The sequence below is a fragment of the Myodes glareolus genome, chromosome 24, assembly GCF_982192425.1.
Source record: "Myodes glareolus chromosome 24, mMyoGla1.1, whole genome shotgun sequence".
NCBI classification, from domain to species: domain Eukaryota; kingdom Metazoa; phylum Chordata; class Mammalia; order Rodentia; family Cricetidae; genus Myodes; species Myodes glareolus.
Genome location: NC_142049.1, coordinates 49,121,531 through 49,144,606, shown reverse-complemented (window position 1 = coordinate 49,144,606; position 23,076 = coordinate 49,121,531). Strand labels below are relative to the sequence as shown.

Here is a 23,076-nt window from a genome sequence, read left to right as displayed (position 1 = left end):
GAAATCCGAGTTTTGACCGCTGTCTCCAACAGATCACACCAGGCTCACGTTTCTTCAAACCCCCTCCTCCCGCCAGCTCAGGCCTGTCCTCCCGCACTTGGATCGGCTCAGACCTCCTGGCTCCATCCCCACCCCGCCCCATAGGCAGCGGGTCTCGTTCCCAGTGCTTGGGCCTGCCCTCCTCAACCCTCTCCTGGGCACTGGGAACAGCTTATGGCCTGGGGTTCCAGTCCCACTTCTGCATCTTACTCGCAGAGCCCGCTGTGGCTGCCAGCCTGCCTTTCCTAAATCACCCACCCCTGGGTCTCCTTCCCGCGACCGGGCTGTCCGGCTAGCCTACTTCTCAGCCTGTAATATCCTCCCCTGCCGCCTGTATCCCATCTGCGCCGCTTTTCAAAACTGAACGCGTGGGGTTGGGAGTGGTGTTCCCAGGATGCATCCCACTTGGCTCTCTTTGTAAATCATGGGAAAGCTGAGGATGCCGCCAGAGTTATTGGCGCAGGATCCTGTGGCGCGCTTAAGGTTCAGAGGCCCTTTCACAGCAGTCTGGCAACTCGAGGGCTCAGAGACCTGCAAGCAGGGGGTCTTGCGTGACCCAGTGTTTTGTGGAGTTGCCAATGAGGAGCTGTCAGAGAAGCCTCTGGTTTGCCTGCTTCAGACACGCCCTGACTGAGCAGACAGTGCACTTGCAGTGCAGGACCAGCCCTGGTCTACGGGCCTCGCTTGCAGCAGCGTCTACCACATGGACACAACTCAGGAACAGCGAGCTCTCCCCAGCCCAGCACCATGCTGCAGTAGCAGCTTCCGAAGCAGGAGAGGATGGAAAAAGTCTAGGGACCTTGAGTCCCACTGTGACTCAATCGAGGCCCAGGTGCCCTACTCCCTGAACTTGTTTGGTGAGGTAATCATCCTGTGCTGAAGTCATTACTGCATGATTTGTTATTGTCAAGAAAACAGGAAAAAGCCAGGGGAGGTCATGGTCACATAAAAACAACTTAGGGATGTTGGCCCCGTGTCCTGACTCTGAATCAGGGACAGAAGGAGGCACAGTGGGGTACGGTGTCTCACACTGGTGGGGGCTGCAGGTAGTAGAGCTGCAGGTGTGGCCAAGTGGGTGTCGGGGACTGGCTCAGCAGCAGGATGGAGAGCAGGAGCAGCAGCAGCAGGCCCAAGACGGGTGTGGGCACCAGTGGATGTTGGCTGATTCTGGGGGGGAGGCAGGAGAGGCTGAAGGTGGCCCCAGAGAGACTGGTCTTATTATCAACATGTGACTCCCCACCCGCTTCTGGAGACACCCGAAGGGCACACCTGAGCCCTGGGGAGTGCTGGGCCCAGGGCCTCCTGGCTGGCACCAGCTCTCTCACCGCAGGCACGAGGGCTCGCTGCACCTCCGGCACATCCTGACAGCTGGAAGGCAGGCGGGCTGCTAGGTCTGCTCTGTCCTAGGTCCCTTTCCAGTTCCCATGGGTCCCCTTTACCTCTCAGGAGAGCTTCCTGGGTCAAGCTCATAGTGAGGGGTTCCCAGAGGGCTGGTGGGACCAACCTGGGTGGAGAAAGGACACAGCACATCCACTCACTCATTCTGCAGAGGTTTTGGACAGCACCCTGGATTCTGACTACACACACACACACACACACACACACACACACACACACACACACGAGGCCACATGTCCCTGGTCAGGGATAATGACAGCCCTCTCCTTCACGGGGCTGACAGAAGGGGGGAAAGAAGGCAAGGCAGTGTCCACGCAGTAGTCAATAAGGGTGTGAGCTTTTAGCAAGCTCTCTCCCCCTCCCAACTGATTCTCTAAGTTTCTACCTCCGGGGCAGTGGTTTACAGGTGTCTGTCCCTGTGCTAGACACATGTGTGACCAATTACTGAAGGCTCTGCCAGCCTGTTGCCACTCCTCCTGTCTCTCTGGACCTTTCTGCCAGTCAGGGCTTCACATGCCCACATCTGCTCCTAATACAGTGGCCACAACAATGACGAACCAGCTAGCATGTCACTCCCGACTGTGAGCTCCTGCTCCCATGTTGCCTGGCCCTGAGTTGAGGGCAGAGAAAAAGAGCCGGACTTCCTCACTGCGGCAGTCAGGACTCCAGAGCCTGCCCTCTATCCCTCAGCAAGCCCTGGACTCATCTCTCATCGCGTTCCTTTACCTTCCCTTCAGCAGAGCTGGCCTGAGACCTTCATTTTGTCTAGCCGTGGAGAAAGGTGGATCCGTCCAGGCCCAGGCAGTCTGACCAATCACTGAGGTCACTAGTTCTTTGGTGAGTGGGACTGTGTGGGAGTTTGCGGTGCAGTGGGGGTGTAGCCGTTAGCTGTGAGGCTCCAGGCTCAGACTGTGAGGATTACAGCCTATAGGTATGTGACTGGGGTCTCTGGGGAACATCCTGGCTGGCAACTGCCTCCAGCCTCCCCCTTTCCATTCCCACCCCCGCCTCTCATTAGCTGCACTGAGGGCCTTGTTATCGCCTGACCAAATGATTTTTCTGTCTGTTCCCGAGGACTTCAAGCTGGGGGGAAGGGGCTGGGATTAGTTGCTCAGCTCTTAGGGATAGGAAGGGTGCTAGGGATTGCCTACCAGTACCCAGCTCTCTTCTTCTTCCTCTTCTTCCTGTCTTCTGGACAACCTATAGCAAACAGAGTCATTGGACACCTCTCCTTCCCAGTTCTCTTACCCACCGGAAGCTGCAGATACAACAGTCCTCAGTCTGATGGGGGCTCCTGTGTATACTTTTCCGAGATTGAAAACAATCAAATCTGGGAGGTTGTGACCCCCAAAAGGCTCAGAAGCCCTTGACCTAGGCTTTCCTACTTGTCCCTTTCCAGCTGATCCCCAGGCAGAAACAAAGTCTGTGCTTTACCCCCAATACCAGAGACCCCAGGGTATGTGAACTCTGGGCACCCCCGTTTGGGGGTGCTAGGCCATTTCTTAGCCTTGATCTTTCAGGTCTTGTCAGAGACTGGAAAAGTACCTCCCCTCTCTCAGCTCTGAACCTCTCTATTTGGGACCCGCATGTCCAAACCACTTCTCTAGGTGTGCTAGCCCCTGTCTCCCCAAGCCTATGCTTCAGGGACACAGCTTTGGAGGCCCTGGTACAAGCTCCAGAGGCTGATGGCTCCACAGGGACCCAGGTGCCCCTGACACCAGCCTATGCCTGAGGATCAGGGATCTAGCCCTGCAGCTGCTATCAAGCCAGCAGCCCCAGAGACACAGCTGCTCCCAGTCCAGGCTGTGTGAGCCCCTGAAATGCTCATGTGGGCTGTAGGCTGTTGAGTCCCCAACCCCTTGAGGTCAGGCCCCAGCCTCATCCCATCTTGGGCCGCAGTGTTTGTTACCTCAGTCCTCTGCTTTCTAGAGGAAAGTGGGCTGGGTGCCACCCTGGAAATGTGCTGATAGCAGTCCCATCCTTCCTCCTTCTACCCTCATGACGTAGGAGGAGGTCACACTGCTCAGAGCACCCAGGCAGCCCAATCTCAGCTCTGCCCAGGCAAGTCCAATTAGAGATTGTATAGGGGCCTCATTAGCTGTGACAGCAGGAGTCTGGAGGAGGGGGGGCACCACAGGAAGCTGGGGGCGCTGTGACCAGACATCCAGTGTTTTCCATTCTTACTCAAAGCCCGAGTAAGGCCTCAAAACACATCCCATCAGTCACAGAGCTGGACTCGGGATCTATGGAGGCTCATAGAGGCCCCTCAAGGAATGGGGGCTCAAGATTGGTTCTGGAAGAACCTGCAGGGTCTTCCATGGCTAGGAGCCCTCAAGGTGTCTATCAGCCTTGTTCCTGCATCTCTGGCTTCCTGTAGGGTAACAACTGCAAACCTATACCATCCAGGCTGGTCTTTGGGGTGCCCCCCACGGCCCTTGAAAGCCTCTCTGGGGTTCAGGGTCAGGATGTGCTCACAGATTGAGGGGTGGAGGGGTGTGCTTATTCTGCAGGGTGCCACCAGTTCTCATCCTCTCCCAGCCAGAATCCACAGAGGGAGGACTCCGTCAACCTACTCCTTACCTTGAGGATGGTGTTCTGCTTCCTTCTAGAGCATGCAGTGGCTCTCTCTGGAAGTTTCTCTGCAGAACATTAAGGTTTAGTCTCCTTATCTTCGCACCAGTAGCCCATCCAGACACCCTCTACTTGAGGTCCAGACTGAGGTGGATGACCCCAGGGATACAAGTTTTTAAGCTTCCCATGGGATTCCCTCTCAGCACCCAGGAACACATGTGCCATGGACACTGGTAACTACTGAGCTCCTTCTGAGGACCAGACATTAGTGTTTCCAGGGTGTCTTCGCCTACCAGCCTGTTCTCCTCGCTTCCCTCTGTGGGTCTCAGGCTGCTCCCTGTTCCTCCGAAGGGCCCAGATCCAGAGACGTCTCTTTTGTGCCTGGGACCTCAGTCACAAACTCCACTAACCGGACACTTTCGTTACTGTTGTTCTGTTTTGCTGAGACAGGGTCTTGTGTTGCCCAAGCTGGTATGTACAGAGGATGGCCTAGAACCCCTGCTTCCACTTCTACTGCCTGGCCACCTTGCCCCACATTGCTCTTTTTTGAGATAGGATCTAACTCTATAGCTCAGGCCGACCTCAAATTCATGTTAAGCCTCTTGCTTATGTCTTCCCAGTTCCAGAATTACAGAGTGAGTCCTAAGAGTGACCTCCAGGCCTGTGCACCTGCTGCCTCTGGTCGCCCCCAGATGTCCTCTAAGATGTCACTTCACATAAACTTGATGTCTTTCCCCACTCCTTTCTCAGCACTGCCCTCCTGAGATGGGCACAATCCCCTTGGCCTGGTCACTTCCTCACCCAAGTCATACTGTCTGGTAAACCGTCCCCAAGCTTCTCCAGGCCTAAGGCAAGGTCACTTTCCCTCTCTGTCTCCACCTCTGTCCCAGGCCAGCTGTCGCCTGAACCAGCTGGCCCACTGGGGTTGACTTTTGTGAGGTGTCAGCTGTGTGCAGAGCCAGCACAGGGGCCTCTGCTCAGTGGTAGATAGAGCACTTGCCTTGCATAGTGCAGACTTGGGTTCTGTCCTCAGGGAAAGAGGGAATTTAACCATGGTGAGCCTGCTAAGCTGCCATGTTTGCCTTTCTGCCCGCCCCAACCCCTTTTTTTGAGACAGGATCTCTGTGTAGCTCAGACTTATTTAAGTACTAAGCTTTTCTTTCTTTTCTTTTCTCTCTCTCTCTCTTTTTTTTTTTTGGAGGGGGGTTGAGACAGGGTTTCTGTGTGTAACTCTGTCTGACCTGGAACTCACTCTGTAGACTAGTCTGGACTTGAACCCAGAGATTTGCCTGCCTCTGCCTCTCAAGTGCTGGGATTAAAGGTGCATGCTACCACTGCCCAGCATCCTTTTGTCCCCCCCCCCCCCCGGAAAGGGTTTCTCTGTAGCTTTGGAGCCTGTCCTGGCACTTGCTCTTTAGACTAGGCTGGCCTCGGAATCAGAGATCTGCCTGCCTCTGTTTCCCGAGTGCTGGGATTAAAGGTGTCACCACCACTGCCCAGCCCCAGCAGCTCTGTTTCCTGAGTGCTGGGATTAAAGGTGTCCACCACCACTGCCCGGCCCCAGCAGCTTTTCTTAAAGACACTTCATGTCTCCCACAATATGAACAATTGTAAATAAGGGAATCATGACAGGATTTCTACAGGGCAGCTTAGTTTGCCTGTCCCTTGAGGGCAGGGGTGTGTCCTGTTGGCTAGGGCTGCTTCCTCAGAGTTAAACTCAGGAGTAGACAACACAGCAAGAGGGCTAGAAGAGTCAGTGGGATCCTGCAATCCCCTTGGGGGCCCCAGGAGTTTTGTGGCTCAGAGACTCCTCTGCTCACCTGTCCCCTAGCAGGGTCCTCAGAGGGAAACTCAGCTTCCTCATGCGGCTCAGCCTCCTCCCACTGCCACACTCCATACAGAGGACTGGAAAGGCCAACACACGATGCATCCTGCTCCTAGAAACAGAAGTTGTATCTAAACCTTGCAGGGCCAGAGTAAGGTGAGGCCCCAGGCAGGATAGAGGGGCTCAGGTGTGTGGCTGGGACAAGCTGATAGGTGGGAAGGTATGGAACAGGTGCAGAGGGAATTGGTGACGGGGCCATAGATTGGTAGGAGATGTTAGGGAACATGGCCACAGGAAGTTTTCACAGCTGAGGTTGAGACAGAGCAAGCTGGAGAAGGGCAGGTGACTGGGAGGTACTACGTGGCAGCTGTGTGAGCTAGAGTCACCAAGTGCCCTTTAGGACTGTGAGCCAGAAGTGAGGGTCCGCACAGGGACACATGGAGTTTCTGCCTTTGTGTCCTCTAGAACATTTCACAGAAGCAGAGCCTACCTGCCGGATAGCCTGAATCTCCAAGTCCAGTGATGGGGGTGCTGCCATGATCCAGCCTACTCTTCCTGCCTCAGCCTGTTCCAGGAGCCTGGCCACACAGCGGGGAGTCCTATCTTTTGGACCAGTTTGAAACCTTTATCATGCCCCTTTCATGCCTGACCGTCCTCCCCTCCACGTCCTGTCCCCTCCTGACTATCCACTCACTCCTCTGGGCCTTCCTGGCTCAGACTCAACTGCTCCTCCAAGTTTGAGATTTCTTGCCTTAGTTCCTGCAAGGAGGGCAGAGCATGGTCTCTGGTGGAGCCCCACATATCTTGGGCTTCTCTTGCCAGACACATATTGCCAAGGGAGCAGGATGAAGAAGCAGTGGCAGAAACTCCCAAAGAGCACAGAAGCCAAGCCCAGAACATAAGGCACAGCCAGGAACATCACAAAAGCAGAACAGACTCAGAGAAAACTGACAATGGAGCCACCCAGGCAGCCTCTGCCCATGGAGGGGACAGGAGCTCCCAAGGTGAGTGCTGTGGGATGCAGAGTGAGGAAGGGAGGGCAGAGAGACGCAGTGGTCTAGTGGGGAGGAAAGCAGCAGATGCTGAGACCCCATAAAGATTGGCACTTGTTACCTGGGTGGTGGTTCTGTACTCCTCCAGAGTCTGGGCCAGACTCTCTGCATGGCGGGTACGCTGGGGAACAGAGGCAGGGTTCAATCCCCTAAGACATGAAGCTGCTGAAGTGGGGGCTGGCTGAGTTGAGAAAGCCTGGGGCAGAAGCTTCCAGACCCTGCAGGCCACCCTGAGACCCAAGGAGGCCAGTCTGGGCCGCTTGCCCAGGGCTCAGAGCTGGGTGGGCTCCTGCCACACAAGGCAGGGGCTAGGAAGGCATGCTAAGCGCAGGCCTGCCCCCGCCCTGGCCCTCACCTCTGAGAGGACTGCTTCCCGCTGACAAATGAGCTGTTCGCACTCACGGAGCTGCCGCTGCCAAGGAAGGAGCCTATCAATTCTCCACCCAGCCCCCAAGAGCCCCCCACATCTCCCCTCAGCCTCCAGTGACACCCATGGGGGTCAGCTGCTCTGCCTGGGCAGCTGTGAGGTATGTGGAGTCTGATGCAAGAGCCTCTTCTCAGCAGCTGCAGTGCTGACTTGGGTGCGGGGAGGTGAGCAGTCCCTCGCACAAATGATGCACCTTCAAAGCATCTTTCTCTGTGGCTAGCTCCTCACTCCGCCTCTTCACTCCATCTCGCTCTGCTAGTAGCTTCCCATTCTGGAGGGAGGAACAGCCTTGCTTACTTACTGTCATGTGTGCACCCCAGTTAGCCCTTTCTTCTCCCCCTGCCCTGCTGGGACCTCTGCTGAAATTTCCATTTTCCCACTGATCAGGGGACAACAGGATGTCACGGGGTCCCTGCAAATAGTAACTTCCAAGCACTTTGCACAGGAGATTCCAACTCTCTTTCCATTTTTAAAGATAAAGGCAGCTCAGGCACAGAGGGATTGAGGGATTTATTCCAGTTCACACAGCTCTTCTACTAATGACAACAGATAGAGCAGAGTCAGCAGAGTTGTGCACCTCCTATAAGTGTTAGAGATGAACATTTATAGATACTTAAAGAAACTCATATTTCCTAACATACAAAACTAAAGGAAAGTATGAGCCCAGAACACACACACGCACACACACAATATTACTATATAGCTTGGGCAGGCTTTGAACTTGTGATCCTCCTGATTCAGCGGGTAGGGCCACCACACCTAATCTTCATGCCCGGCACCAATAATTATATTTTGGTTTCTTCTTTTTTTTTTTTAAAATATTTATTTATTTATTATGTATACAATATTCTGTCTGTGTATCTGCCTGCAGGCCAGAAGAGGGCACCAGATCTCATTACAGATGGCTGTGAGCCACCATGTGGTTGCTGGGAATTGAACTCACGACCTCCAGAAGAGCAGTCAGTGCTCTTAACCTCTGAGCCATCTCTCCAGCCCCTGGTTTCTTCTTTTATCCATATCTTTTGCTTTCCTGTCCAGTTTCCCCTGGAGCAACCCCAGTGTTTACCTACTCATACAATTATTTCCTTTAGCAAACCGTAGTCTGTGATGTCCAGTCCCACCTCTAATACTCAGCCTCTGAGGGGAAGGACCTGTGAGAAGCTGACAATGCCAAGCTCACTGAGGAGGCCCGAACAGGGCTTGATGAGAGGTGTTGCCTGTCTGAGCCTCCCAAGGGGAGGCAGTGAGCTCAGGAAAAGTTCGATGCAAGGTCCCAGTGGGACCTAAGAATAAAATGGCTCAAAGCTGGGTGTGAGGAAAACACCTATCATCTCAGCACCAGGGAAGCTGAAGTAAGAGGATTGGTTTGAGTACCAGGCCAGCCTGGGCCACATAACAAGACCTTGTCTCAAAAATTAAAAACAAAATAAAATAAAAGAATTTGACATTTCAGCTGGGTGGTGGTGGTGCACACCTTTAATCCCAGCACTGGGGAGGCAGAGGCAGGCGGATCTCTGTGAGGCCAACCTGGTCTACAGAGTGAGTTCAGGACAGCCAGGACTGTTGGATAGAAGAAACCTGCCCTGGAAAAACAAACCAAGGAAGGAAGGAAGGATATGACCATTCAGAGTCCCAGGCCCCAGGCCCCTGAAGTCTGGCAAACCTCATCCTTCTCCAGAGCCCAGGAGACAGAGGCCAGGTCTTCTGGTCTCCAGCCTGTCCCTGCCCCAGGTCATCAGTGCCTCTCACTCACTGCAGCAGCCTGGGATGCTGCTGGGTGAAGGGTAGAGGAAGGACAGCTGGGAGTGCTGTGTCAACACCTGTCCACCTGGTGGGGGGGACCCAAAAACACCCTGCAGTCTCCTGCAGAAGCACTGGCTGTGGGTTTTTGGGATTCAGCCAGCAGTCAGACCATTGGAGGCTGTGTCCCATTACCCTCCCAGGCCCTGCTGTAACCTGAGATCTCAATCTCTATTTCCCAGTGGGTAGCTGCAGCAGGCCAGCAAGGAGCTGAGAATAGCTTCAGCTATGGAGTTAGCATGCCTAGGGACATTTCTCTGCAGACATAGGGCCTGGGGCAGGAGTCAGGGGTGATGGTGGCCTGTTCACTGGGCTGGCTTTGGCTGGTTGCATGACATGTCCTGGGGGCAGTGATAAGGAAACCTGGCTGCTAAAGGAACAGCTACCCTAGCCCCTCCTGGCTGTCTCTGCTCCAGACTGAAGGCAAGACATCCTCCCAGGCCCCCTTGCAGCTGTGGTTTAGGAATCCTCCCCAGCCAATGCAATGATATGGTGAAGATGGTTGTTGACATAGTGTGGAGAGAGGCAGGAGTGTGTGTGTGTGTAGCTGGTGCCTCCCCACCTGCATTAAGTCATCTGTGACTATGAGGCCACAAGCAGGAAAAAAGGCTGTCAAGAGACTGGGTATGCAGGAACTTGCCTTACCTGCTAAGGCAGAAGGATTAGGAGTTCAAAGCCAGCCTGCACACTGCACAGTGAGACCCTGCTACAAAAACCACAGGGCTGGGGATGTGGCTCAGCATTGCTTGCCTAACACATGTGACTCTGTGTTCATTCTCAGCATACTCTCACTTAAGAAAAAAAAAAGCCAGGACTGGAGAGATGGTTTAGTAGTTAAGAGCACTGGCTGTTCTTCCAGAGGACCTGAGTTCAATTCCCAGCAACCACATGGTGGCTCAACCATCTATAATGGTATCTGATGCCTTTTTCTGGCATGCAGGCATACACACAGAAAACTCATACATAAACACAAACAAACAAACAAAATATAAAAAAGAAGAAGAAGAAGAAAAAGAAAAAAGCCGTCGAGCCACCAGATAACCCAGACATCAGAAACTACTTTGGGCAATTCTTCCCTCCTTTGGTGACAAGGTCCCTCTACTTAACTCTGGTTGTCCTGAAATTCACTAGGTAGACCACACAAGCCTTGAACTCATAGAGTTTGCCTGCCTCTGCCTCCCAAGTGTTAGGATAAGATTTCCTTCTTTCTTAAAAAAAACTATTCTGGGGGCCGGAGAGATGGCACAGTGGTTAAGAGCACTGGCTGTTCTTCCAGAGGACCCAGGTTCAATTCCCAGAACCTACATGGTAGCTCATAACCTATGTAGCCAGTTCCAGAGGATTCCACACCCTCTTTTGGTCTCTACATGGACTAGGCACTCAGATGATGCACAGACAGACATAAAATAGATTCTTTTATCCCGACTGAATGCAGGTTTCAAGGCAGCAGCCATGCTGCCCAGGGGCTCCCATTGCCCTGGAAGGGGAATGACAGTTTACAAAGGAGCCACTGAAAAGTAAAGAAGGGAAACCTAGGGTTTCAGTAAAAAGCCCAGTACAGACACAGGCAGAGACTCAGGACAGGAGCCAGGGCCCACAAAACAGAGAACTTCTAGCTGGGGCTGAAAAGCTCAGAGGCCCTGAGCTGTGACTGGCAAGGAGGGGAACCTCGGAACCAGGGACACCTGATGCTGAGTGAGCCTCCCTCCTAGCTCACACAGAGCTACTGCAGGGCAGCAGAGGTAGACCACACAGGTGCAGCTGTGTGTCTCCACAGGAAAGCAGCCAGTTCCCCTGGGTGACCCAGGAAAGGAGACGGGCACAGCAGATTTGAAGGCAGTTCTGGCCTGCCCATGGATGGCTAAGTAGATGGAATGAAGGCTGTCCATCTGTAGGGACAGCAGAGGATGGGTGTCAAGTGAGGACCGATGCTGCCTGGGATGTGAACCCACCATGGATCTGCAACTGCTCTGCTACCTTGGGGAGGAGGGATAGTGTGGATATCATTTAATGCTAGATGAATTTCAATGTGGACAAGAACTCAGAGTGGCCGGGCGGTGGTGGCACACGCCTTTAATCCCAGGACTCGGGAGGCAGAGGCAGGCGGATCTCTGTGAGTTCAAGGCCAGCCTGGTCTACAAGATCTAGTTCCAGGACAGGCTCCAAAGCTACAGAGAAACCTTGTCTCAAATAACCCAAAAAACAACAACAACAACAACAACAAAAAACAACCCCCCCCCCAAAATCCGTTTAAACGAGGGCTGGAGAGATGGCTCAGCGGTTAAGAGCACTGCCTGTTCTTCCAAAGGTCCTGAGTTCAATTCCCAGCAACCATATGGTGGCTCACAACCATCTGTAATGAGGTCTGGTGCCCTCTTCTGGCATATACATAGACAGAGTATTGTATATATAATAAATAAATATTTTTTAAAAAGTTCAAATGCACACCTTTAATCCCAGCACTCAGGAGGAAGAGGCAGGTGGATCTCTGTGAGTTCGAGGCCAGCCTGGTCTACAAGAGCTAGTTACAGGACAGGCTCCAAAGCTACAGAGAAATCCGGTCTCGAAAAACCAAAACAAACAAACAAACAAACAAACAAACTGTTTAAACTGCCTTGCAGTTTCACTTGCACTGCCAAGGATCAAACCCACAACATGCTGATATAAATAATGAGAGCTGATTTTTTTCCCCAGATAGTCTTGTTATATAGCTCAGGCTGGCCTTGAAATCAAAATCCTCCTGCTTCAGACTCCCTAATACTGGGATGACAGGCATGGAACACTATGCCAGTTTGCTGGATTTTACTGCATATACCCTACATCTCCTACCTTGAGTTAGGAACTTTCTGAACATCTTCTGGTTTAAACCTCATACTACCCCATGAAGTGAAGCCACTGGCTTGCTCCTGATGGTGGGCACCATAATGCAGACAAAGGAAGAACTGGCTCAAGATGAACCTAGGGACTAAGACAGCCTGTGGGATGCTGGGCCCCCTTGGTTTGCAGGACAGGGCCAGCAACCCTTAAAGGAGGACGGGCCTCAGCTTACCTCCTCCTGTAGCGTCTCCACCTCAGCCACCAGGTGCTGCTGCTCCTTCTCCTGCCCCCCCAGAGAGGACAGAATCAGTTCCAGCCCTGCTCCATCATCCCCCCTGAGGATGGAGTGCAGTCAGCACTTGCATCACTCAAGACTTGGGTTGAGGAGGGCTCATGAGGGATGGCAGGTAGGCCTGGGGAAGTGTGGGTGAACAGGACCTGGAAGTCAGGTAACCTTTGCCCCTTCACCTCTGTCCTTTTGCTGCAAACAGATGTGCTCTGTAAGCACTCACTGTGTGCCGGGCCTGGGCCATCAGGCTGCGATTCTGCTCTTCCAGGCTCTTGGCCAGAGTCTTCAGGTCCTCTAGTTCTTCATCCAAAGCCTTGGCCACCTGCAGGGCCTGCTGGGTGCTGACAGGTGGCACAGATGTGAGCGGAGGCAGGCAGAGAAGCAAAGCAGAGCATCCCAGACTATGAGGAAGACTATGACCAGACATAAGCTAAGGCAAGGGGCATGCAGAGTGGGGTGTCGACAGTGCTCACTCTTCACTGGAGGAAGGGTGCATGGGTCACACAGAAAAGAAAGAAAGGAGGTAGAGGACAGAGAATGACAGCAAAAACTGGAAGGAGACAGTCAGAACGAACCCACAGGGCCAGAAGGCAGGATGCAGAGAGAGGGAAATGGAAGACAGGGTTGGGCAGTGGCATGCTTACCTGGAGCCGAGGCTCAAGCTCTTTGGCAGGAAGAAAGACATAGGCTCTCACCTTCGCAGCTGCTTGCGCAGGGATGCAATCTCCTCCCCTAGGCGCGCTGAACTTTCCTCAGCAGTCTCAACGCTGTGCTGCAGCTTGGCGTTCTCTCCAGCAAGTCGCCGGTTGCTGAGCTCCAGGTCCTCCAGGCTGCTCAGCAGCTCAGCTGTGGCAGGCCTGAGGGCAGCAAGGGCCTAGTCACCAGCTGTGCTCCTGCTCCCACCCCAGCTTCCCAGGTGGGACAGGGAAGGGTTCCTCTGAAGACAAATCAGAATGAGACTCTAAGGCTCCTCTGAGCCAAAGGATACCAATCTCCCCACTCCCTGGCCCCAGACAGGCTGGAGAAAATTGAGTGGGGTGGGAGTGGGGAGGACAAGCACCCCTCAGGCCTGGGGTCTTCTCCTCCAAAGCTCTCTAAGTTGGCTGGCTCCTCAGCTTCTGGGCATGCTAGAAAGGGAGAAACAAACAAGAAGAGGTTGGACTCTCTGGCGACTTTAAAAATTGGGGTACCCAAGGACCCTGAGATTGTTTCAGGATTCCACATGTAGCTTTGGGGTTCCCTGGGCTCAATTACTCTTATTACACAGGCTGCTTGCTCATGTTCGCCTGGAGCTAGTTAGGTCTTCAGAGCCAGTCACCAGGGGGTACGGTACCTTCTAATTCCCCAAGCCCATTCTTCTGTTCCCAGCTTTCTCCAGAGATTTTTTTTTTGATTTTTTGTTTTCTTTGTTTTGTTGTTATTGTTGTTTTCAAGACAGGGTTTCTCTGTAGCTTTGGAGCCTGTCCTGGAACTCGCTCTGTAGACCAGGCTGGTCTCGAACTCATAGAGATCCACCTGTCTCTGCCTCATAAGTGCTGGGATTAAAGGCATGTGCCACTGCCGCCCGGTGCTCTCCCCAATCTTTAAGGCCCCCAGGTACTCATCAGCCCCAGCCTGTCATCTTTTGAGTCCAGCCCATTAGACTCTACACTACCATCCCCACCCTCACTCTGCCTCACCCTCTCCCTAGGCACTCCCCAGCCTCTGCCTAAGCCTCCTTTCTCTCTCTCTCTTTCCCTACTTGATCTGGCCTACCCCTCTGCTGCTCACAGACTTCCCTGGCCCCCAAGACTGAAGAAGCCTCAAGGTTCAAGAGAATACCAAGAACTGGGTGTGGTGGTACCTTTAGTTCTAGCAGTCTGTGAGTTCAAGGCCAGCCTGGTCCATACAGTGAGTTCCAGGACAGCCAGGGATACACAGAGAATCCCTGTCTCAAAAAACCCAAACTGAAATCAAGCCAATCAAACAGAAAAAGAGAATGCCAAGAAAGCTGCAGGCTGGGTTCTGGAGGGCCACTTTTAGAGGTGCACCTCTGAGGTGTGGGGTCTTAGCGTAGGGCTGGAATACGGCTGGACAGGTGCCTGTTCCCAAGGAAAGGCAAGCAGGTGTAAGGGTGTGTGTGGGCAGGGCCAAGAGGAGGAGCCTGTGCCATAGGAAGATTTCCACAGGGCAGGTGCCTCAGCTGGAGAGCAAGGAAGCTGCAGTCTCCTCAGCCTCTGCACTAGGGCTGGAGCTGGCGGTGGAATGGACAACCTGACCCCAATGTCCAGGATGAGGGGACTGTCCCACAGAGACACCACAGCTGCAGGCTGAGCTCTTTAGCCCTTGCTGTGTGGAGCCAGTAGATGAGAGGTCCCTGCTAACCCCCCTGCTGACCCCTGCCACCCGCCTCCTTCTATAAATAGTCTCACCAGATGGCAGGTGTGGAGAAGCTAGGGCTCCCCCGAAGGCCGTCTCCTCTGCCCGCTCTAATCCCCTGTATCAAAGGCAAGAGGCTCAGATCCCCTGCAGCCACCATATCCATGACCTGTGTCTGCAGAGGTCTGGGTGGTGGAAGGGAGGGCAGGCGGGTAAGAGTGGCTTTATGGGCGGAGGGTAAGGCCAGATGGCAGGGCCTAGGCTGTGAATGACAGCTCTTGCTACTGTCAGTCCTTTCTAGTTCTACATCCTGAACCCCTGCACCATCATCCAAGGTCTCAGACCCCTTTACCCCTCCATATCTTCTCATAGGTCTTTTCTTAGCCTCAAGTCAACCACATGGGCTTCCTGGGTCTAACTGGTACTACCTGCAGAGCAAACTCGCAAGACTTCCCAGGCGGGAGGCTGTTGGTGTAGGGACTCACCCATGCAATTGACAGGCAGCAATCCAGTCCCTCATGACCACCAGAAAGGTGTCCAACTCCACAGTAGCTCCATCACCCTTCCCATAAGGGTCCAAGCTTCGGGCCAGTGTTTGGAGACGCACGTCCTGGGGGCCTTGCCCTGTCACAGCCTCCAGGTAGGCCAGGAGGTGGGTTACAGCCACAGTGCCTGGGACAGAGTATGGTGGGGAGGACTGGACTGGGCAACGGCCAGTGGGGCAGGCTGGCTTGGGAACAGTGCCTGTCGTCAGCGGGTTTGGTGGTGCTCCTGCCCCACAACATGGAGAGGAACCTGGGGCAAGTCCCTCCCCTGAGCCAAATTTTCTAGTCCATCTCAGAGTGGACAAAGAGGATGAGGCAGGACAGTACCTACTGCTGTAGCTGGCTAGAGGCCTTAAGTCCTTCCTACTCCATCCCCTTATCCATGTCCTTTTCCTGGTCCTGGAGGACCCCTAAGGAGGGATTTAGCCCAGCCCTCCCTGTGGCTCCCCAGCCCCCACCTGTCTTGTGAGGGTCACAGGCTTCAAATGTGGAGTTAAGAATCTGTTCCTCCAGGCTGAGCAGCGGTCCTGAAGTCACTTCCTCAGGCTGCTCCCAGAGGTACACTGCAGAGAAGAGAGGGCCCAGCCCGTGTGAGTGGACACCGGGCACTGCTGAGTTGGGGGATCATTTATTCAGAGCTGTCTGTGGTGGGGACTGGTAAAGGACAGGAGGAGGCTTCCAATAAGGGGGCAACATGAGGGTTTTTGAGTCACTGCTCCCAAGTGAGTCCCATCTCTCAGGCCAGGGAGTGCCCCCTGCTGTCTGTTTAACGTTTTGTATCCAATGGGCTCAGGAGCCATTAATGAGCTCTGAAATAACCCTCACTCACCTCTGCCCTTCTCCACCCTCCCAGACTACGGGCAGAGGGGACCAGGCTTGAGGAAAACAAGGAGGAGGATTCTGGGAAGAGCCAGGAACAATCCGATAAGGCGCGGGCAGCCTAGATCGATCCCGCTTGCTGCAGCCCTTCTTCCAGTTCCCCAGGGACTAGGTCTCTCATCTCTACATCCCTAGCATGGCGTCATCAGAGCTGAAGGAGCTCAGACCCAGACCGAGAGGAAGAGGAGGGATGGGGCTGTCTCAGCGGGGGTAGCAGGGGACTGGTTAGGAGCTGAGCCTCCTGTCAGACTCCCGAGTCAGCAGCACCACAGCATGTCTGTGGCAAGACTTTTCTTTGGGAGGTCTGTTTCCATGCCAGTAAAATCCTGCCTCGAGAGGACTGAGAGGGCATGCATACATGTGTGTGTGGCGTGTGTATGTATGTGCATATATGTCTAGGTGGTGTGTGTGTTGGCAGAGCAGCTCTCACCTGGCTCAGATCCATTGTGTATGTGTGTCTATGTGCCTGTCTTCTTGAATCTGTTGGTCTTCAGCTATATTCACACGGCATGAATACAGCAGGCACTCAATAAATGCCCCATGTCATACAGTGTCTCCAAATTAGAGGAGGCTTTCACCCCTCACCGGCCTGCTTGCTGGGGTGGTGCCTACTGCACATGGCTGCAGTGCAGAGGCTGAGCTGGGGATGAAGAGAGCAATCTGCTCCACACCCCCAGCAGGCTCAGGACTCAACTTTGAGCCTCAGCAGTGTCCTTCAGGAAAGCTACCTCCCTCCTAGAGAAGAATGGGATAAAGTGTGGGTAGGCACTCTGCTTGGCACATAACCACAGGCACTTATGGAGCATTAGAACCATGGCAGCTGCTCTTCCTAGAGATGAGTCTGAGGCAGGAGCACCAGAGCTGCCGAAGTCACCTTCCTCACAGGAGAGCCCCCTCTCGCTCTCACACTTCAGGGCACTGGTTTGACCTGGACCCTTCCTGGCTCCCAAGGGAGGGCATAAGGGCCCAGGTTAGTTAGGGGAGGTGGACTTGGGCTGGCCCACTGCTCTTTATCCTCCATGTTACTATGGCCAAGTAAGGCCACTGGGACATAGCCCCTTCCCAAGACAGACACCGTTTCTGCCCCTCCTCCTTCATTTCCCAGCTCTGCCCGGCCTTTCTTTTTTCTTTTTCTTTCATTTTTTGTGAGGATGCTGGATCCCCTGGGATTGGAGTTACAGACAGTTGTGAGCTGCCATGTGGGTGCTGGGAATTGAACCCAAGTCCTCTGGAAGAACAGCCAGTGCTCTCAACCACTGAGCCATCTCTCCAGACTCTTTTTCTTTTCTTTTTTGAGACAAAAATTTCTCTGTGTACCTGTGGCTGTCCTGGAACTCACTCTATAGATCAGGCTGGCCTCGAACTCACAGAGATCCACTTGCCTTACTGGGATTAAAGGTGTGTGCCACCACCGCCCAGCTCAACTTTTCTTTCAGGATCTTTCTTCTACTTCTTTTCCAACCTCTCTCATAAGTCCCCTTGATCCTGTTTTCTCCTGTCCTCCATCTTGTTCCAGTGTCTTCTCTCTCCTTTGCCATCCCTGTCTTTCAACCTTTGCGTTTCCTGTGTGAGTTCTTCCCTTTCCCAGGGCAGTCTCAGGAGTAGACTTGGCTATGGTCATAGTTCCTGGTAGCCACACGCCCTCTGCTGGTGCAGGCGAGGTAAGCCAGGCAGCCTCCTAGTCCTAGCACGCTGGTACCTGTCTACCTGTAAACCCTTATTTGCAGAGGTTACTCCTGAGGCTGAGGTGCAGGTCTCAGCCTTGAGCAAAGCTGCAGGCCCACTTGTGGACACCCAGGAGCAAAGGCAAGATACTCCTGCAATGACCCCAACTGTATATCTAGAGGCAAGAGGTTCTTAATCAGACTGACTCTCCCTGTTAGTACATCCTCAGGAGATGGAGAGAGAGCAATTGGAGATAAGGTGAGGGAAGAGACCATGACAACAGAGGAAGGAGAGATACTTGGGAACAGAGCTGCTGAGACAGGGCAGGAAAGAGAACAGGAGTGAGAGAAGAGACAGAGTCTGGCCCACAGAAGATGGCCCTCCCTGAGCGATGTGTGCCGGCACCCACACCTACGTATCTGCATCCACCTACAAGGCACCAAGTTTCCAATTGTTCTGAGGTGGCAGCACCAGTGGGCAGAGGCTGCTGTAGGGGAGCAGGGCTCTGTTCGTGGGAAGCAGCACACACTAGCTCTCAAAGATGTCTGAAAACACAGGAATAACTCTGCATGTTTTTATGCTGCTTAATGCAGAAAACAGTTTGTAATTGTAGAGTTAAATAGAGTCAGTTAACACCGTTCGCATCTCCTGCTTGATGTGGTCTTGACCTTTCTATCATCTTGCCTTAGCCCCTTAGTTCCAGGACTACAGGTAGGAGTCCCTTGCCAACTTTTCTCTTTTAAGAAGTTAAAAGTTACACTTGTAAGCTGAGCATAGTGGTGCACATATGCAGTCTCAACATTTGAGAAGAAGATATAGGAGGGGTGAAAGTGCAAAGCCAGACCTGTCTCAGAAACAAAAACAGCTCAGTGCTGATTGCCTAACACACACAAACCCTGGATTCCATCTCCTGCACTGTAAGACTGTCTATATGTGCGTGTGCACACGGACACACACTGGGGAATACCGGCAAGAAGGGCATAAGGTCTGTGGAGCCATGCTCTAAGCAGGTGACAGACAGATGCCAGTGTTGGGAAAGGTGCAGCAGAAGAGAGAGGGTCAGGGCACTCGTTTTACCCAGAGGAAAGGTATCACTGGCCCACGACCTGAACACAGGAGGAGTTGGTGGAAGAGGGGGACGTTACGTGTGCGGAGCCTCCTGTCCCCAGTAGCCCACTTCTCCTGCTCCCTCTTCCTCCTCTTCCAGGCAGACACCTACTTTGTCCAGTGGAACTAGCCGGGTCCTCTGGCAGGTCCATGGACCACTCCTGCACCTCCGCTGCTGCTGGTGAAGGTCTCACCTCCGCTCCACTGCAGGGAGGGCTGGGAAAGGGGCAGCCTGCCCAGACAGCTCCTACAAGGACAGGCAGAGTAATGGTTTCCTCAGACCAGCTGTGCTCTAACCGCTCCATCTCTGCCCCAGGCCCCCAGGGTTCTCGGAACCTGTTTGCCATCCCCACCCCAACTCCAACCTGTTTTATGGGTTTATGTATGGGATGGCAACCTGAGCACTGAGAGTAGGTAGCAAGATCAAAGGGGGTGGCAAGAGGGTGGGGCTAACTGCTGCCCCAGGCCTTGTGGCCACCTCTGTTCCCCTACCAAGTCACCATCTCTGTCCTTGCGACTCTGCCTTGTGCTGGTCTCACTTTCCTCACAGTCTTGCCTGCGGTCCTTCTCTCCAGGCCCATGGCCCAGCCTCCTCCTAGGCTCTAGTCCCTTCCCACAGGCTGCAGAGCTGACCTGCCTGGACATCGTTCCCCATCACCTTGGGGCGAGTACCTGCTTGGGTCAGCTGCTTTCTCTCCCTGTATCTACGAGCAGCTCTAACCTGCACTGTGTTCTGTAAAGTGGCCTGTGGCTCCTACTGTGGTCTCTGTCTGGGACGCTCCTTGCCTCCCTGTCTCGTTGCCTAGAAACATCTCATTCCTCCTGAGCTGAACACCAAGCTCAACAGGCTCCTGTACGACCTAGAGACTGCCCATCTGATCCTGGATTTGAGCCACTTTCAGCGTTGCTCTCCCCTGCTTCCACATACTTTTCTCAGCAAGTCACACTGTCAGTCTTTCCTTGGCAAATGCTAGGCAAGTGCTATATACTGAACCACACACCAGTCCCTCATTAGTCAATTCCAGACAGGGACTTTACTGCTAAGCCGCACTTCAGCCTTCTCATTGAAACAGGTCCACCCTACAATGGTCAGGTTGGCCTTGAATTTGTGGTCTTTTTGCCACACCAGGAATATGTATCACAGGACTGCTGCTTCCTTGCCTTTTTTCCCTTTAGGTTTATTTTTTATTTTATGTGTGAGTGTATTGTCTGCATGTGTGTGTGATACCTTTGGCGGCCAGAGGAGGGCATCAGCTCTCTTGGAACTGGAGTTACAGATGGCTGTGGACTGCCATGTGGGCTCTGGGATAGAGTTACATATGGCTGTGGACTGCCGTGTGGGCGTTGGGATGGAGTTACAGATGGCTGTGGACTGCCGTGTGGGTGCTGGGAATGAAACTGGGACATTTGTAGTGTTTCAGGTTTGTTTGTTTGTTTTTTGAAAAACAAAACAAGGTCCCTCTTTGTATCCCTCACTGGCCCAGAACTTGATACAAAGACCAGCCCAGCTTTGAACTCCGAGATCCACCTGCTTCAGAGTGCTGGGATTAAAGGTGTGAGCCATCAAGGTGACACAGAACAAGTGCTCTTAACCACTGAGCCATGCTTCCTCTCCATCAGTGGTCTCCATGTCCCCAGGCCTGCTGCTCCCTGGGTTCCCAGCTCCCGGCCTGACCCTCAAAGGCCCTTGTCAACATAGGGATCACTCCTCTGCACCCTGACAGGGCTGGCTTGCTCCTCTTACCGTCAGGTCAGTTAAAAGTGTCACTTTTGCCAGGTGGTGCACACCTTGAATCCCAGTACTTGAGAGACAGAGACAGGTGGATCTCTGTGAGTTCGAGGCCGGCCTGGTCTACAGAGTAAATTCCTGGACAGCCAATACTACTGCACAGAGAGACCCGTCTTGAAAAACAAACAAAACCCCAAACAAACAAACGAAAAACCCCAACCAGTTGGGTGGTGGCGGCGCACACCTTTAATCCCAGCCCTCCGAGGCAGGCAGATCTCTGTAAGTTCGAGGCCAGCTTGGTCTCCAAGAGCTAGTTCCAGGACAGGCTCCAAAACTACAGAGAAACCCTATCTCAAAAAACAAAAAACCAATCAACCAAACAAATGAAAATAAAAGTAAAGGTCACCTTCAAAAGAAAGGGCAATTCCCCCAGGTGCCAGGCAACAGGGTCAGAGGGTTCGGTTCCTACCTGCTTGCCTCTCTGTCTCTTGTGAAGTGCAACCACCACTCTGCACTAACTGCACATTTTCTGGAAACATTATTATTTGGCTTTTGGAGCTTCAGCGGGCCTTCTGAATCTGGGTAGACCAGGCTGGCCTTCATAGTGGTGATCCTCCTACTGTCCAGCCCAGGGACTTTTAGAGGGCACTGGGGAAGGGAGATCTTTCAGGGACATTCAGGAACTCAGTAGGCGGAAAAGGGACAAGGGGAGGAGAAAGGATTCCTTCAAGAAGTAGGAAGATCAAGTTTCTGGTGGGTGTTTGAGAGGCCTTGGACATGGGTGGGTCCCCCTATTCTAAGAGGAAGTCTGGGAGGGTTCCTGAACTAGAATTCAAGGGCTGCATTCCTACGGCGCCCCTGGATTTCAGGGTCCGCGGTGAACTTGTAGTGTATGCAGCAGGCCTTGGTTTTCACAGCAAGAGTCTGTGACAAGTTTTTTTTTAAAAAATATTTATTTATTTAGTATACAATATTCTGTATATAATATTCTGTCTGCGTGTATGTCTGCAGGCCAGAAGAGGGCACCAGACCTCATTACAGATGGTTGTGAGCCACCATGTGGTTGCCGGGAATTGAACTCAGGACCTTTGGAAGAGTAAGCAATGCTCTTAACCGCTGAGCCATCTCTCCAGCCCCCTGTGACAAGTTTTGAGGGAGAATCTGAAGGGCTATCTTGAAGATCCTAGCTGATGACATGGTATCAGCGCTCAGGGGGCTGACGCGGCAGGATTCAACATTGAGCACGGCCTGTCTCAAAAACCAAAGCAGAGCTCCCGAGAGGCATCTCTTCCGGAAGACCTGGGTTCCGTTCCACCACCCACAAGGCAGCTCACAACCATCTGCAATTTTAGTTCCTGGGGTCCAACAACCTTTTCTGGTGCACATACACATAAGCAGGCAAAACGCTCATACACATAAAATAAATGCGTCTAAACAAAGCAAAACAAAGCCAGGCGGTGGTGGCGCACACCTTTAATCTGAGCACTCGGGAGGCAGAGGCAGGCGGCTCTCTGTGAGTTCCTTGACAGTCAGAACTACACAGAGAAACCGTGTCTCGGGAAACAAACAAAGAAACAGACAAACAAAAGCAACTAACTAAAAAAGTTTCCAAGAGGGGTGATTTCATACACTTAGGAGGGGATCTGGTCAGAACTAGGAGCATTTTTTAAAAGGAGTTGGCTGGTGATGTTACTGGGGAGTCCCGTAGTAATTTCGGGAGTGACTGACGTGGCTCCTCTTGGGAAAGTCGCCACAGGCAGGGCGTACCTGGAGTCGTGCCTCTCGGGACACAGCTGAGGGCCACCGACGACGAATGGCGGTTGCGAAGGGCGCAAAAGAGGCGTGCTCGCACGCGCCTTTCCCGCCAGAAATGCAAATGAGCGGGCCTTCCTCAAGCCCCGCCCCTCCAGGGGCTATAGTCTTCACGCAGGCGCATACCAGGTCGAAGACGCTAGCCGATCCCTTACCGTGAGCCCAGAGCTGGCGCGTGCGTAGACTATCTCGGGAGAATCGCTTAGACCTGAGCGAGCGCATGCGCAGTGATGGAGCGAGCCTTGGCGCTAGACCACCGGCACAGGATCTTCCCCTTCTGCTTGGCGAAATAGTGGGGTAGGGTTTGACTGAAGGACTTCCTGTTTATCCCTAGCTTCCCGTCAGTCACAGAACCGAGTCCTTTCTGTCTTCTCTTGGGTCCAGCCCGCCCGCTACCGTCACAATGATACGCAGCCTGATCCAGCTCACTTCCGCTCCATGCCCTCCTTTGGCATTAATATGAACCCAATCTTCCTTCAAAACTTATAATTTATTTACTTTCTTATTTATTGAGACATTGCCTAGCTATTTAGTCCAGGCTGGTACCTTGAATGGAAATTCAAGAGGAAGGAGGGCTTTTTTTTTTTTTTTTTAAACCCTATGGCAGTGTAGAAGGAGCAGGTGACTGGACTAATTCCAAAGATATTTGGAACAGAAGACTCCAACCGCTCTTCTGTTTGCCACTTCAGAAACCACGGCAAAGCCTCCTGTCGCACTTTCCTTCGCCTCTGGGTCTGCTTAATCTGTTCAGGGTCCATCAAGT

General features: G+C 53.1%; 1 protein-coding gene across 2 annotated transcripts; it reads right to left on the bottom strand.

The window, feature by feature from the left end:
• Positions 1-916: 916 nt before the first annotated feature.
• Kash5 (KASH domain containing 5) lies at positions 917-22,376 on the bottom strand. Of its 2 annotated transcripts, XM_085682871.2 has the most exons (21): positions 22,269-22,376; positions 18,885-19,019; positions 15,580-15,684; positions 15,062-15,248; positions 14,630-14,694; positions 14,062-14,145; positions 13,279-13,345; positions 12,914-13,075; positions 12,442-12,559; positions 12,162-12,212; positions 7,506-7,583; positions 7,241-7,297; positions 6,947-7,006; positions 6,528-6,592; positions 6,324-6,411; positions 5,829-5,945; positions 4,018-4,076; positions 2,589-2,637; positions 1,479-1,543; positions 1,309-1,407; positions 917-1,206 (listed from the first exon to the last, which is right to left on the bottom strand). In XM_085682871.2, the coding sequence occupies exons 2-21, from the start codon at positions 18,922-18,924 to the stop codon at positions 1,065-1,067; spliced, it is 1,758 nt and encodes a 585-aa protein (XP_085538997.1). In that variant the 5' UTR covers positions 18,925-19,019; positions 22,269-22,376; the 3' UTR covers positions 917-1,064. The 2 variants fall into 2 exon arrangements, with proteins under 2 accessions (XP_085538997.1, XP_085538999.1); XM_085682873.2 differs by lacking the exon at positions 14,062-14,145 and having other exon boundaries at positions 22,269-22,375.
• Between the last annotated feature and the right edge of the window lie 700 nt (positions 22,377-23,076).